The sequence below is a fragment of the Periplaneta americana genome, chromosome 12, assembly GCF_040183065.1.
Source record: "Periplaneta americana isolate PAMFEO1 chromosome 12, P.americana_PAMFEO1_priV1, whole genome shotgun sequence".
Classification (NCBI taxonomy): Eukaryota; Metazoa; Arthropoda; class Insecta; order Blattodea; family Blattidae; genus Periplaneta; species Periplaneta americana.
In genome coordinates, this window is record NC_091128.1 from 87,213,442 (window position 1) to 87,227,864 (window position 14,423).

The following is a 14,423-nucleotide window of genomic DNA, read 5'->3' on the forward strand; positions in this document are numbered from 1 at the left end:
TTTTATATCAGGTTTAGGCATCAGGCATCTATAATGAACACCGATCAAAATACCCCTCATTTCTCTTGAATAGACTACAGCGGACTTTATGTTGTCAGCAAACAGCTGAATACATTAAGACGATTGTTTGATATAACCTTGGGTCATTAAATAAAAAAATTTATATTCTTAAATAATTTTCACTCCTTTTGTATATACAGAATTACAGAAGGCATATGGACTTTACTTTTTTCATTGCTGTTCGTGAATAAGGTGTTCACAAGGTTACTGAATGCAATGATATTTACTCCAAAACAAATTTAGTGATTTCGTAAATAAAATATACTGGTACTGTGTAATGAAATTCTTAAATACTTATATTTTAGATTTCTTAGTGTTCATAATAAAAACAAGTGACTGAGGCTGATAAACAATTGTTTAAAATTACATAGCATTTGTTATTTCGAAGTAAATGCTCCCTGGAAGATGTAACCAATGTCTTTAGGGAGGTAGATACACTGAAGTTAGTAATACACGTGATTGCGATCTTTTGAGCTCCCAACAGTACTCGTGTTTCGTGTTTACCTGCTGGAGATTGTCAACTTTCTGCTTCCATTCTGCATCAGTGTCTTCCAGTTGACCGTTAAGTATACGAACTCTGTCCTTTAGAGTTTTTACTTGTATCCTTAATGAAGAAACTTCTGAGTTGTCTTCCATTCTGAATATAAGAAAATAAATATTCATGCATGGTATACAGAAATAATATTTAAAGGGATATTAATTCATATACCAGATAATGTTCTTAAACATGTTTATGTTTTTTTACGCCTATCCCATAAATTTTCTGTTACACTCTACACTGTTCAGTACAGCTATATCTCTTTCTACTCTGAAGGGAATTAATGATTAGAATAATGTCTCTGATATATTACAGTCATAATGATAAAAGTTATTGTCTTTATTACAAATATGCGTTTTATTTTCTTGGTAACTTATACGACTGCCACATTACAAATATTCACTTTATATTTTTTGGCAAAAAAGGTGCACCATAGCCAAATGATTAGAGCATTGTTTCTTAACTACAATTTCGCGAGAAATCATAATTGATTCCCTCCAACCTGCTATTTTCTGTGCTGCACAATATTAGTGCTTGTAGATGTCAGCAGTGACTTAGCGGAAAATTCACAAAATTGTGTCTTAAGTGGTATTCATATCTGCTTTACTTTGCATATGTTTTTCAGTATCTTTACTATTCAGTACTGTCAATAATATCAATTAAAATCAAATTATGACCTTTATCGGCTGACCTCCTCCTTGTTATTTACTTATTGTTATATTATTTCTTTTTGCAGCAGAGCTAACATCCTCTCCTTCGTAGTTTCACTTGCACATTGTTCACTTTATTTTGTTTTCTATCTTTAATTTTAGTGTTTATCGCCATTGTACGGCCAATGACTCCGGTCAAGTGCCACTGCATTGAATAAAAAAAAGAAAAAAAATATATATATATATATATATATATATATATATATATGAAGCCTCCAATTCCAAAACTGTCTACATCCATACATCCATTCTTAACAATTTTCAGGAAATGCCAAAAACTGATAACTTTTTTCCTAATCGTTTGCAGTGTTCGTCATATATGAAGCTTATTTATGGAAGGAAAGAGGGAATTTAGGCACAACATTCATTAGAAAATTGCTAGAGATATTTAGGTAGATGAAAAAACCGCCATTATCTCAATTAAAAAAAAATGGATTTAGACAGTTTTGGAATTGGACGCTTCATATATATTATTTATTTTCTCATAGATCTGTATAGCGCTACAGCACTGAACGATCAATAAAGTCTATTAAAAAAAATTATGACCTTAATTTGCACAAAATCCATCAAATCTACCTTGAAATAAAATCTAATTTTTGCTAAAGTTATTTAGCAGAGGTTTATTTTTCTTACGACTTTTTAGAATTTACGAAAAGAAAAGGAGAAGACTGAATTAAAAAAAGTACACTAACCATCTGCTATAATAGGTTGGCTAAAAGTTAATTTAAATTTTAAATAGGGGACAAAAACTACTTCCGTCTTTAGCATCTTGTAAAGTAGAAATTTGTGATCGCATTTTAAGCCTATTTTTATAAGATAAAAATCAAATATTCATTAAAAAAATAAACAGGAAAAAGTGTTTACACTATCGGTTTGCATTTTAGAGTTGACATTCTGTGTGGAAAGTAAGAGAAACCACACAAACTACGCCAATAAATTGTCCAAAATGAATAGAACCATAGAAAAATACCATTCTTTACTCCAAATAGCAACAACAATTATTACTGAATTATTATTTGTATATTATCTGAAACTAAATGATCATGTAATTATTAGTGTGTGGCCTATTTGCAAGTTACTGCATACCTTAGAAATAGTAATGTATTTTTCTATTTAAAAACCAGTTATTTTACCACATAATATAATGATAAATATCAATATGTAACACATTTAATTTGTATAAACCTATATTATATAAAGAGATCTATAAAAAGAGAAGTAACTTTCAGTGCGGAATCTAGAGAACTAAGGACAAAAGACAGCAGAGATGTAGTCAAGTTTTTACAGTATAACTGCAGAGAATTTTAGTTTATACAGTTTACCTCGTGTTATTTGGTAGCTGCAAGTGCGACTGCTTGTACTGCTCGAATTCAAGTTTGAGTTGTTGGTATTCCTCTTGACACAGCTTATGTTCATTATTTTTCATTCCAAAATAGTCGTTCACTTTCAAAATTTCTGCAGAATAAAACAGAATAAAAAATGCGTCTATGAAATCCACAATGTTTGATTACTGTTTATTAGATGTTAAAAATGTATAATCTGAATTAACGAACTGTTTACAGAAGTAACGAATGTAAACGAAATCTAGGTTTCTGTATTAGCAGTACTGAAAAGCATGTTTCTGTCAAAATCTGGAAGTAGTTCTTGTTACCTCACTGCTATACCTACTCAAAATAACAACAGACTAACCCTGAATATCAAGAGGCTTCTCAGCATGTTCACTGGCTGAAAGAAGCTGTGCTTTGAGGTGTAGGATCTTGTCCACCAATGTCTGCAAGTCCACTTCACTGTTTTCTTTTAACTCTTCTTCTGAATCCACTACTGATGCGGATGTTGTTACTCGAGAAAGAGTTGATTGTTCTATATCCAATTGTGCGATGTGTTCCTGCAATACACAAAACGAAATTATTACGTATTCCTATTTCTTCATGGATGAAGGTGCTTTAGCAGATCGACATGAATAAATCTACTGTATCTCATTCCATGGATAGTTTTTATGGAATTCTATTATATTTGTAGCTCTAGAGAAAGTATGTGCAGTAAGCTTTCATTATCAAGGATTGTCCTGTTAGTATAGTTAATTTTTATTTTATGTTATGTAGGATTTCCAACTCAAGTGCCCCCAGTATGCACTGGGAGGAGGGAGCGAGGGGGAAGGGAGAAAGAGACTGGTAATCCTGGTAATCTCAGATTTATCGTCTAATGTCATTAACTTTTCGATTAAAAGTATCGATATACACATTATTTTGTGAATAGGTAAAACATTTACATATTTGACAAGTCATTACTTTAAGTTTCTGGATAGCCATCTGATCTTGTTGTCTTAACCGGTCATAGTTGCCAACTGTTTCGGATAGTTCAGCTAATCTTGCTTCAAGATTTGCAACTCTCTCCTCATGAACAGCTGCCAAACGCCGTGCACGCTCCTCTGCATCTGTGGCTCTCTTCTGCTCCTACACGACAAACAGAAATAAGAGATTTAAAATTAACACCTAATATAAATATTGTGCAATGGAGGGGGAAAGGAGCTGACCACTTATCTCCTGGCCAAGTTGCCTCATAAGTGGTGTCTTGTTGGTATCACTTGTAAGGTTCAGACCTGTTTCCAAACAGTTGACTAAACAACATAATAATTGTGATTAATATTTCCCCCTTACGAATGTATATTGTATATACAATTATGTTGAAACCTTAGATGCTAAAAGAAGTTTTTTTAAATTGTATGTAATAAAAATTTGACTTTGAAAATTATCAGCTACAATATTTAAGAATTTTTTAATGCTGCTTTTAAATTTTAAAAGATTTTATGCTCGACCATGCCGAAATGTAGTAATTATACACCTGGTAACAGTCCTTTAATGCATGTCATTAAAGTACACCTACTCATTAAAGTACAGGTGTTCAGCCAATGACAACTCAGCTTACAGGTGTTCAGCCAATAACAAGTCAGCTTTGTACCGTTATAAAACCGCAAGTATCGATTATTCTCGGATATGCAATCGAAAGAGAATTAGCGAAAAGTCACGGAGGCTGGAAATCCAATTCTGTCGCAGAAGGTTATGTTCTGTTACTATAATAATTAGCGTTAATTGTAAATAATATTCAAATAAATTCAATTTGTCATCTCATTTTTCAATGTCGAATTCAATAATCAAGGTTATATCAAGTTTAACGGGATTACATCAAGGTCAGTGACATTATTGTTCCTCGGAAAAAATCAATACTTTCACATCTGCGCACATCTTACAATTCACGACCTAGAACAAGGTCACTTCCGATCTTGTCAGTTACAAATAAAATGTATACATCTGAATAATTTCAAGTTAGAAATATGGTCGAGCATAAAAAATCATATGAAACTTGCCTATAATGGTAATTAAGACGCTCATATGAATATTATGAAACTCGCGCTCGTTTCATAAACAACCATACTTGCGCCTTAATTACCATCATTATAGGCTCGTTGCATAATGTACTATTAATGTTAATATGACAGGGTTTTCTATAAGCATGGATGATTATTAATAATAATAATAATAATAAACTGGTATATATTGCAGCCCCCTTGAAATACCCATTAATCTCATGCCAATATATACGAATAAACAGAGTTTACAAATAGCTCAAATACGAGTACATGCGTTGTAGATAAGCTTTATATTTGGATTGGTGACATGGCGTCCCTTATAAGATTGAGGTCGGAATTTGAAGTTCATTTGCTGAGGATTCAGATGAAGTGCAGTAATATTGCAAGAATGAAGTCGAAGTGTAATAATAATAAAGTAAATGTATGAATCTTGCGACATGCGCTATGAAGAGGGTTGTTAAGAGGGTGCAAAAGATTGAGCATGCACCCCCTATGTAACTTCCACACTCCCAACATTTCTCGTAATTGAGAAAATTCAATTAAGACTAAAATAATTAACTAATAGCAAATTATTTACATACTAGTTTCAGTTAGTGATTGTAGGAATTTGTAAGTTTTTGATTTATTTAGTTAATATTTCATATGCATAAATCAAGTAGGCCTAACTGATTTTTGTCAAGTTACAAAACTAAATGATAAAGATAAAAATAATAAAATATCAACATTTAATCGTATCTAATAAACATTAAAAATAAAGCAGGTACAGAGAGACAGCTCGAGTTTTACAAAGCGATGACCATCAGTATATGTTTATATGGGACTGAAAACTGGATTTAGAAAGAATCAGATAAATGCTGCAGTAATGAGATTTTGAAGAAATACAGCAAGAATTAAGACTATCAGCTAAGATCAGGAATAAATATTAGAATTAAACTAAGAAGTAGTAGTTTTAACTATATTAAAAAAAAAACTTTAGGCAAAATTGACATGAACATATTAAAAGAATGGACCAAAATATATTTGTAAATATAAGCTGAAAGGAGGAAAAAATCTATAGGACGATCAGATGGAATGGTCACCTGGACCCCTAAAAGGTTTAATTAAGCCTAATAGGTACATGAAGAAGGAGGAGGAGGAGAAGAAGAAGAGAATAACGTAGGCTTCCCTTCTTTCATAAACAAAGTACATATTCGCATCCTTTCTGCAGCTACAGATTCTGGCAAAACAAAATGTTGCAAAAGAAGATTAAAATATTTTCTGTCTATCTATGAGAACCAACTCTTCTACAGATCTTTTCATTGTTACTTCCCTTGCATTTCGGTCACATTACATAATTCCATAGAAGATTACAATTTTTTATACAACTTTCTCACTACCGTATTCTATTTTGATCATGTTATCCAAATTAAAATATCAACAAACAATATTTGAACAATTTACGAGGAACAAACAAAATCAAATGTATCAGAATTAGGCTTTTGGGTACTCCACCATGTCCTGAAACGTGACATTTTCAATGTTTCGGAACTACATAAAGGTTCCATCATCAGTGCACAATGTACCAGAGTGGTCGCTTGCTCTTTTGAAATTGTTATGCCAGGCTAATCCAAACGACTGAGCTCAGTCTGAAACATTAGAAATGTCAAGTTTCAGGGCATGGTGGAATATCGAAAAGCCTAATTCTGATCACAGTCACCGTGAAAGCCAAAAAAACTTGTATTATCAAATGTAGTTTACACTTTTCAAATTATTTCTAATATTATTTCAAGTCTAATAAAAAAGAAGAATGGGTTTCAACTTAATCTGAAAGCAGAATAGAAGCTGCTACTTGACTTTAACTTAAATTAAAACGCATCATATTCTTCTTGTTTATCAAGTTCAGTTACTTGATTCAATCTGCCCGAAAAATGAGAATGTAAATAATAACGAACTCTTTTCATTTACAAAATCTGGCCCTTTATTCGCATACGGAATATCCAATGGAATAATATGGTACATAAAAAAATGAAATTTTACTGGGTTTTGCATCTTTGATATTTTATTTCACGTAACAATTGAGCAGTGACAGCATGTAAGTACCTCAAATATAGCTGCTTGGTGCTGTATCTTCATGTTGGCCATTTCATCCTGTAGTTCCAGAAGCAGAGGAGGGGTTTCTTTTGCCTTAGCTTCTGCTCGTTTCAGCTTCCTTCGAGTTGCCTCCAGTTCATTGCGCACATCTCTTAATTTCTTCTCGTACTGTTCTTTCTGTCCTGACTGTGATTCTAACTGATTCACTTTGGTTTTTAGCTCCTCTATTTGGTTCTCCTGTTGGTCTTTTAATCGACGCTCTTCTGCCAGAAGCTTTTGAAGTTCTCTGGAATGTAGTGCATTATTTTTTAATAGATTCATAGTGCTGAAGGAAGTAAAACTAAACAAGATTGTAATTTTTGAGCTCTTTAAGGAGACTGTGTGCCAGCAACAACTATTGTTCTGTCTACAAAGCATGAGGTATAACTCAGTGTAAAAGCAGGTAAAGATTAAATTTTATTATCAATACATTTTGTTTATTTCATAAACATTTCTGAAAATCTTCCGGCACCTAGGCATAACTTCTTAAAATATTCTAATTTAAGCAAAGGAGTTCTTAGTAATTATTTCATCTAATCGTAATCATCTAATCTAATTATTCATCTAATCCTAATCTATTAGTTCTGAAGTGTTTCGGATTGAAAGTACGAGAGTCCTTGTTAATATTAAAGACAAGAGTTGAGACATGGCTATACTCCTAATTGGTTGGAACCATTAATATAAATAAGCAAATCTAATCATACCTCAATAATATTAATAATTGAGTCGATGAAATAATAAATACTTATTTTTTAAACAAAATTATGTCTATTTTTCATCAAAACTATGGAACTTTTGTCTGGTCGCATCACCAATTAAAATGTGTAATGATTTGATAGCACTGAATGACTAGGAAATGAATATAGAAATCACCTGTGAGAAGTAAAACCATATCAAAATTAAACAAATTTCATATTATATAGTATAATGTATTATTATTATTATTATCATTATCATCATCATCATCATCATCATCATCATCATCATCATCATCATATAATGCATAATTTTTATTTCGTTTTCTACTTTATCAGTGAGAAATAAGGAAAACCTATTACCCTATATTTAATAGTAGCAAAGCTATTGTATGTATTTACTGGATTATACATAAAAGCAGGCCAAATTTGGTTCCATTGTCTCAACTTTTATCTCACAGATGTTATAGAAAGGCTTTACGAGTAGAGTGTGAACAAATCCACGCCTCTCATATGCAGTCCATTTTGTTAAGCCCAAATTTTAACATGGGACAGTAAATTTTGCAAATAGTCTTGTCATTTTTGGAACAGGAGTCTTTTATGTGCCTCAAATCTATGACACAGGCCTCCTAACTTTACTTCCCATCTGAAGGAAGCCCTGCTAAGAGTTTTATCGTCCTTAAAAATCGATCTTTCATGACAGGGTTTGAACCTGCGAACCACGGTTCCAGTGACAAGCATAGTAATCAACCACAAGACCACTAAGGACGACTTAAAGTGTGGGGATTGTACTTACTCTGTTCTAAATTTATAAGTAGAAACCACAGGTCTTATGATCCCGAAACAGATTCCAATTTCGTCTAACTTCACTTCTGTTGGTATCCGAAGTCGTAATTTCCGATTTCTTGTCTAAAATAAACCCATAAGTTTTTATGTAGAATACATCTTTCCCCGCTCTGAGTGTCACAGGTACCTGTTCTGGGATCTGTGATGAAATAAAAAATGACAGAATTTCAAATGCTTACTGTAATATGACTGAGCCACAGCCGAATGCTAATGATATTAGTTAGACCAGGAAGTCGCCCGCTGGCCTTCTATACTCGAGGTTGCGGGTTCAATCCCAGCCGAGGTCGATGGCATTTAAGTGTGTTTAAATGCGACAGGCTCATGTCAGTAGATTTACTGGCATGTAAAAGAACTTCTGCGGGACAAAATTCCGGCACATCAGCATTGCTGATATAACCTCTGGAGTTGTGAGCGTCGTTAAATAAACCACAATTTAAAAAAAAGACCAGGAACCAATGTAACTTGGATGATCATGCTCGTTACGCCACTTTCCCTCGCTATGGGCAAAAGTTACATATAAAATTAACAATGCTGCGCGGCCTCTCTTAATAATATTTCGACATCAAAAGCAGCTACAGACCTGTACGACCATTCGTTTGATTTGTAACAGAAGCGCATGATACACGTTGAATGAACCACAGTGAAAAATTTGTTATGAGCTAGGGGCTAATTTCGGAATGTTACTGCATATGAAGAGAAAATATATTGCATACCTTTTATTAATCACTTCTCTTATTCTCCATTTGTAAACAGAAACAAAAATTAAACATTCAAGCCAACAGAATTGTAGTTTAATTCCCGAAACCGGGTGACTTATTGTATGTGTAGGTGTATTATCTCTGATAGAGCGCAAATTTTATTTATTTATTTATTTTTTCACTCTATTTACAATCCTGTATATCGTGGCTAACCTGTTTGCAAGGGCAATATCTGAAAATTTCGTACGGAATTTTCTCCTTGTTGCTCTCAACAAGTCAGTTTCTACAAAAGTATCATACAGAAACAATGACTGTTTTAATGTTTATAATATTCCGAAACAATCACTGTTTTAATATTGACAATATTCCGGGAATTATTATGCTTAATAATTGATTGTCACCAACTGACCAACTAGTTTCGCATACAACATTTATCTGAACGTTTCATCCTCACTCCATACAAAAATATTCAAAAGTACAAGTACAGCTACCTATTCATGTTTCCGAACACTTCAAAGTCAATTTACTCATTGATTCCCGCTTGAGCTGATTACCTGGTTGGGTTTTTTCCGACGGTTTCCCCAACCGTAAGGCGAATGTCAGGTAATCTATGGCGAATTCTTGGCCTTATGTCGCCAAATACCACCTCGCTATCACCAGTCTCATTGACGCTAAATAGCCTAGTAGTTGATTAATTAACCAACTTAAAAAAATTACTCATTATTATTATTTATTATTATTATTATTATTATTATTATTATTATTATTATTATTATTATTATTATTATTGGGTATTATATTTTATTTTGTTATATTTAGCTATGAACGTTTCCTTAGAAAATACTTCACAGCTTCTTCTGTCTTCGCAAACTAACAATGTTCATGTTTTAATTTGATGATTCTTGTTTTTTATTCCAAGTTTATTTATGCACGCTTTAATGAGTAGGTTATATCGCGTATGTAAGAACTTCGGGTATATCACTATACCGTGGACTATTGAGATTCTGTTTCTATTGTTATATAATAGGTCTATATAATGCATATATGGCTTGTATTCATTTAGCTGATTTCAGTTTTATTCATGATTATGATAATGGTGATTAAGGCGGTGATGATTCATGGTATGTAAATTTCAAATCCAGCACTTGCCCTTGTGACTGAGGGAAATCATGAAAAACTTCATTCAGATTGGCTGGCCACAGGGTTTGAACCTGAGAACCCCCTAATGCGAGTCTAGTGCGTTACTACTGAGCCACCTCGATCGTTTTTCAACATCATCATCATCATCATCATCATCATCATCATCATAATAAACATTTGGTTATGTGTTATAGGCTGCCTTCATAAAAACTTAAATTCTATCCATGTGAATAGAAGCCTTTCTCTCCTCCCCATCTAAAATTTAAAATATTGGTGCTACCACTGATTGAAAACAATATGTTCGGTAGTGCCTTATTTAAAATAATGTTCGTTAACGCTTATTTCGGTCATATTACCAATTCTTGAGAAAGTCAGAATCATTTTTTCGGATTACTTCTCTAGTAAAATAAGTATTTGACAAAATATGTTTAGGTGGGAAGTTTTCCCACTCTGACGTATAAAACATTGAATTAAGTGATCATGACTTTGAATGAGAACGTAAAAATTAATCAGTCCAGAAATCAGTGATTGTTATAGTCTTATATTTATGGAACAGAAACAATGAAAGAACAGCTAGACTGGAATATGCCCAAAAAACTTATTATAGTTTCACAATTCGCAATGTTTTCTCACCTGATCATCACACCGTGGTCATTCTGTTCCTTTTCGCGTTCGTGACGCTCCACTGTAAGTTTGGATCGCAGAGTTTCTAACTCAGATTGATGGACTCGTACTGTCTGCTGATGCTTCTCTTGAAGTTCCTTTACAATTTTCTCTCGCTGCAAGATCGAGAATAGTAGTTTTAATTTTGTTTAGTGACCATGAAAAAATCGAACATAAGGTACGCAAATTTTCAACCTTGTTTTCGGAAACTACTGAAAAATGATTGTGGATTCCAAGAATTTCACTTCATTAGTTCTTAAATAGTCACGTCTATAAATTTCACACCTTTCGTTAAACATAGATTTTAACTCTACCGTACATTTACCAAACTCTAAATGCTCTTCTGAGAGAATCTTTGTGAGTCGTGAAAATATATACAGTAGGTAGTAGATGATACCTCTTCTTTCTCTTGTCGAAGCTGTTTCTTATCTGCTTGGAAACTTGCTTCCATTCGTGACTTTTCAGCAGAAAGTGTAGCAAGAGAGTTCATCAGGGTTGACAGTTGAGTGCGCAAGTGGTCGACCGTTTCCTCTTCTTGATGTTCATCTTTCTTTGTAGAATCGTTCTGAATGAGGAGAGAGACAATTCTTGTATTTTATTCTTCACAATAAAGTCTTTATTGAAACAGAGCACGAAATGGTAAATTAGAAATAGGCTAAGCCATTGTTGAATTCTATCAAACAAAGAACGAAACAGTCGAACTCTGAAACCATTGTTGATAGTTCTAAAGTTTCGAATGAAATTAATAACTTTCGGAAATATTGTGGAATTATTTGCGCAGAATATAAATTTGATGGAGGAAATGAGTAAAAGAGGTTTATGAAGGGACAACGTGCAGAGTTTATTGAAAAGGTCTAGCAGGAGCAACGGAAGAGGAAGAAGAATCTTGAGCGGTAATGTACACATAGTGAAGAACAATGAAACTCCATTGCTGCATCATAGAAGGACAAGGTTCTTAATTGTGTTTAGAATGCGACACCCAAGTTGTTTACGCTATTTTTATAAACTCAAGTAGCCATTGTTAAGTATAAGATGCCCATCGCATTAAAAATATTCATTTTGTCTTTTATAAAATAATAGCTGGATTGAAGAGGAATAAAATTCAGAAGAAAATCTGTTATACTAATGAAGGATACCACTTCGAAACTAGTCAGTCAGGTAAACTGCAACAGTCAACACGGTAAAGACATCATAAACTTATTCAACATCGTCATACTGAAGGTGCTCATTTTCATAAGGATGTGAAATTTACGCATATCCTTAAGATTTATTTGGATTAATAATTATATTGAATTAAGGAGTACCGGTATGTGGTCGTAATATGAAAAAAAGAAATAGGGTAGTAGAAAAACTGTATGAATACCATGGAATGTTATAATATAATACAATACAATGAGCTCTAATTCTCTCTAGTAAGTGGGACTGTAGAAGGATCACATGGCCTAGTTAGTTTCGAAGCTGTGTTCAAAGCAATTGCAACCACAAGCGGGGCAGTTTGTAGACTGTGTGTATTACCTCCACCTTATAAATGAGTGTTTTGCTGGCATCACTTTCATCATTATCCGCTCCGGCATTACTAGCTTTGTTTCCAGAATCAGATGGCTTTTCGTAAGCATTTGATCCAGAAATAGCTTTTAAACTAGCTTCGAGAGCCTCTTTCTCTTTCGTTAACCCCTTATATGCTGTGACAACATCTGGAAGCAATCCAAAACAGTGTTTTGACAGCATATGGTTTTCAGTTATAGGTTATGTCAGAAATCTACATTGTAATTGTAATTGGACATTGCACTTACCACGTAAACGACTTTCGTACCGAGATAATTGGTCTTTCTGCTTATTTATTGTAAGCAATAATTCCTTTTTGCTTGCATTTTCCATCGTTTTATACGGCCTTTGACATATTATGTAGCACCTCTTATGATGAAACGTAAACACAACGTGACGAGAGTCCTACGAAACCAAGGTGACACATCCTTCCGGTTTTAAAAAAAAACTTGGGATCAGCTGATTGGGCAAAGTATTGTATCATTCCGAGTTACAATACGCGGGAATATTGATTTTACTTCTGTACATTTCGTGGTTATTTGTCTTGCTGAAAAAGTCCAGTATTTTGTCCAGCCAAGGTCTAATTACTGTTATTGATTATTTCGGAAAATAGACTAGTCCCCCAAATATTTCACATTGCTTTCTACACAGCTGGCAGTGGCGGTTCGTACCTAAAATGACGAGTGATTCACTACTTTTATGATATTACATAGGCTAGTTTTCCAACAATTTAAACAATATCTCATTTCTGAAAAATTAAAATAATATTACAGTTCTTTAAAGTAGATAATTACCTTAAAATGTACCTGATGATGATGATAATCAGTTATCTTTGAGAGAACATAGCGATTTTTCCTTACGTTATCATTCTGTCTTTCAATATTCTGCCAGCTGAGCTAAACTGTTGCCTAATTTCTGTTCTTCCAAAGACTGATAAATCTAGGCAAGCATTCTTATGGGCAATAGATTACTCATGCTTCTTAATTTTCTGTGTCAAATGGTTTAAATCTGACACACAGTGCATGTTCAGCTCGTTCCCCCCCCCCCCATAGATCTTAAATTAGCAATGAAACTTTCTAATGTGGAACAAGTCAAAATTTTACAAGAGTACAATTACATTTTTTTTTACAATTTTCTTTTGGCGAGATGTAGTGAGATGAGGCCGAGGATTCGCCAACAGATTACCTGACATTTGCCTTATGGTTGGGGAAAACCTCGGAAAACCCAACCAGGTAATCAGACCAAACAGGGCAAATAGCAGGCATGGGAAACAAAATAATTTATTTGTAGATTCACAACCGCAAATTCAGCTGTTTCTTTCATATATTTTAACATTAAAAGCCATGCAAAATGTCTTACCTCGGCTTGTTTTAAATCGAGTTGAGGTAACGATCTTTCAAGCTTCTTTATTTTACATTTATCTCTCAAGATTAAAACTGAAAAATCTGAAAATTATTGAACACTATTAATTTTCTTTGGAAATGAACGCTGGTCACACTCACAGATGAGTATATTAAGACTAAAACACCAATAATGACCATTATTACATTTCCTCTATAGCGTGTCGGCTGTCTCACTATTACGTCATTGGACAGCTGCGCTCGGCGCAGTGCGCTGGTCTATTTACCAGCGCATGCACATGTTCCCCTTGCAGCATTCCCCCCATACCTTTCTCCAATCCCACAGGTCAAGAAGGAGGTTCAGAGGAGAAGTTGAACCTCGTAGAGGAAGCGCAAAGAAAGCTTACCCATTTGACTGATGCGCAGAGAACCAGTGTTGCCAACAGTTGTTCGTATAATCCCGCTAGATGGCTTTCGAAAACCCGCGATTTTCTAACAAATATCTCCAGATTTTAATGTATACTTATTATTCAATAATAATAATAATAACAATAATAATAATAATAATAATAATAGCTAATAATAACGGTCAAGATAGAGCATCCACCCGCCAATGTAACGAATATTGCACACTATTATCATTGCCAATGTGGCGCTATAAAGCAATTTTGAACACTTTTATTACAGACACAACATATTTAAATTCTTATTG

At 33.7% G+C, this 14,423-nt stretch overlaps 1 protein-coding gene across 2 annotated transcripts in view; it reads right to left on the reverse strand.

Annotated features, from left to right (window-relative positions):
• The window catches only part of GCC88 (GRIP and coiled-coil domain containing 88 kDa), a 28,271-nt gene extending 15,470 nt beyond the window's left edge, over positions 1-12,801 (reverse strand). Inside the window, exons 1-9 of one of the 2 annotated variants that reach the window (XM_069841703.1) lie at positions 12,620-12,801; positions 12,342-12,520; positions 11,224-11,391; positions 10,797-10,942; positions 6,755-7,031; positions 3,597-3,761; positions 2,998-3,193; positions 2,631-2,763; positions 565-697 (exon numbers count right to left, since the gene is read on the reverse strand). In XM_069841703.1, the coding sequence (XP_069697804.1) occupies positions 565-697; positions 2,631-2,763; positions 2,998-3,193; positions 3,597-3,761; positions 6,755-7,031; positions 10,797-10,942; positions 11,224-11,391; positions 12,342-12,520; positions 12,620-12,704 (1,482 nt within the window). In that variant the 5' untranslated portion in view covers positions 12,705-12,801. The remainder of the gene's footprint in view (positions 1-564; positions 698-2,630; positions 2,764-2,997; positions 3,194-3,596; positions 3,762-6,754; positions 7,032-10,796; positions 10,943-11,223; positions 11,392-12,341; positions 12,521-12,619) is intronic. The other variant, XM_069841704.1, reaches the window with a different exon arrangement.
• Positions 12,802-14,423: the final 1,622 nt, after the last annotated feature.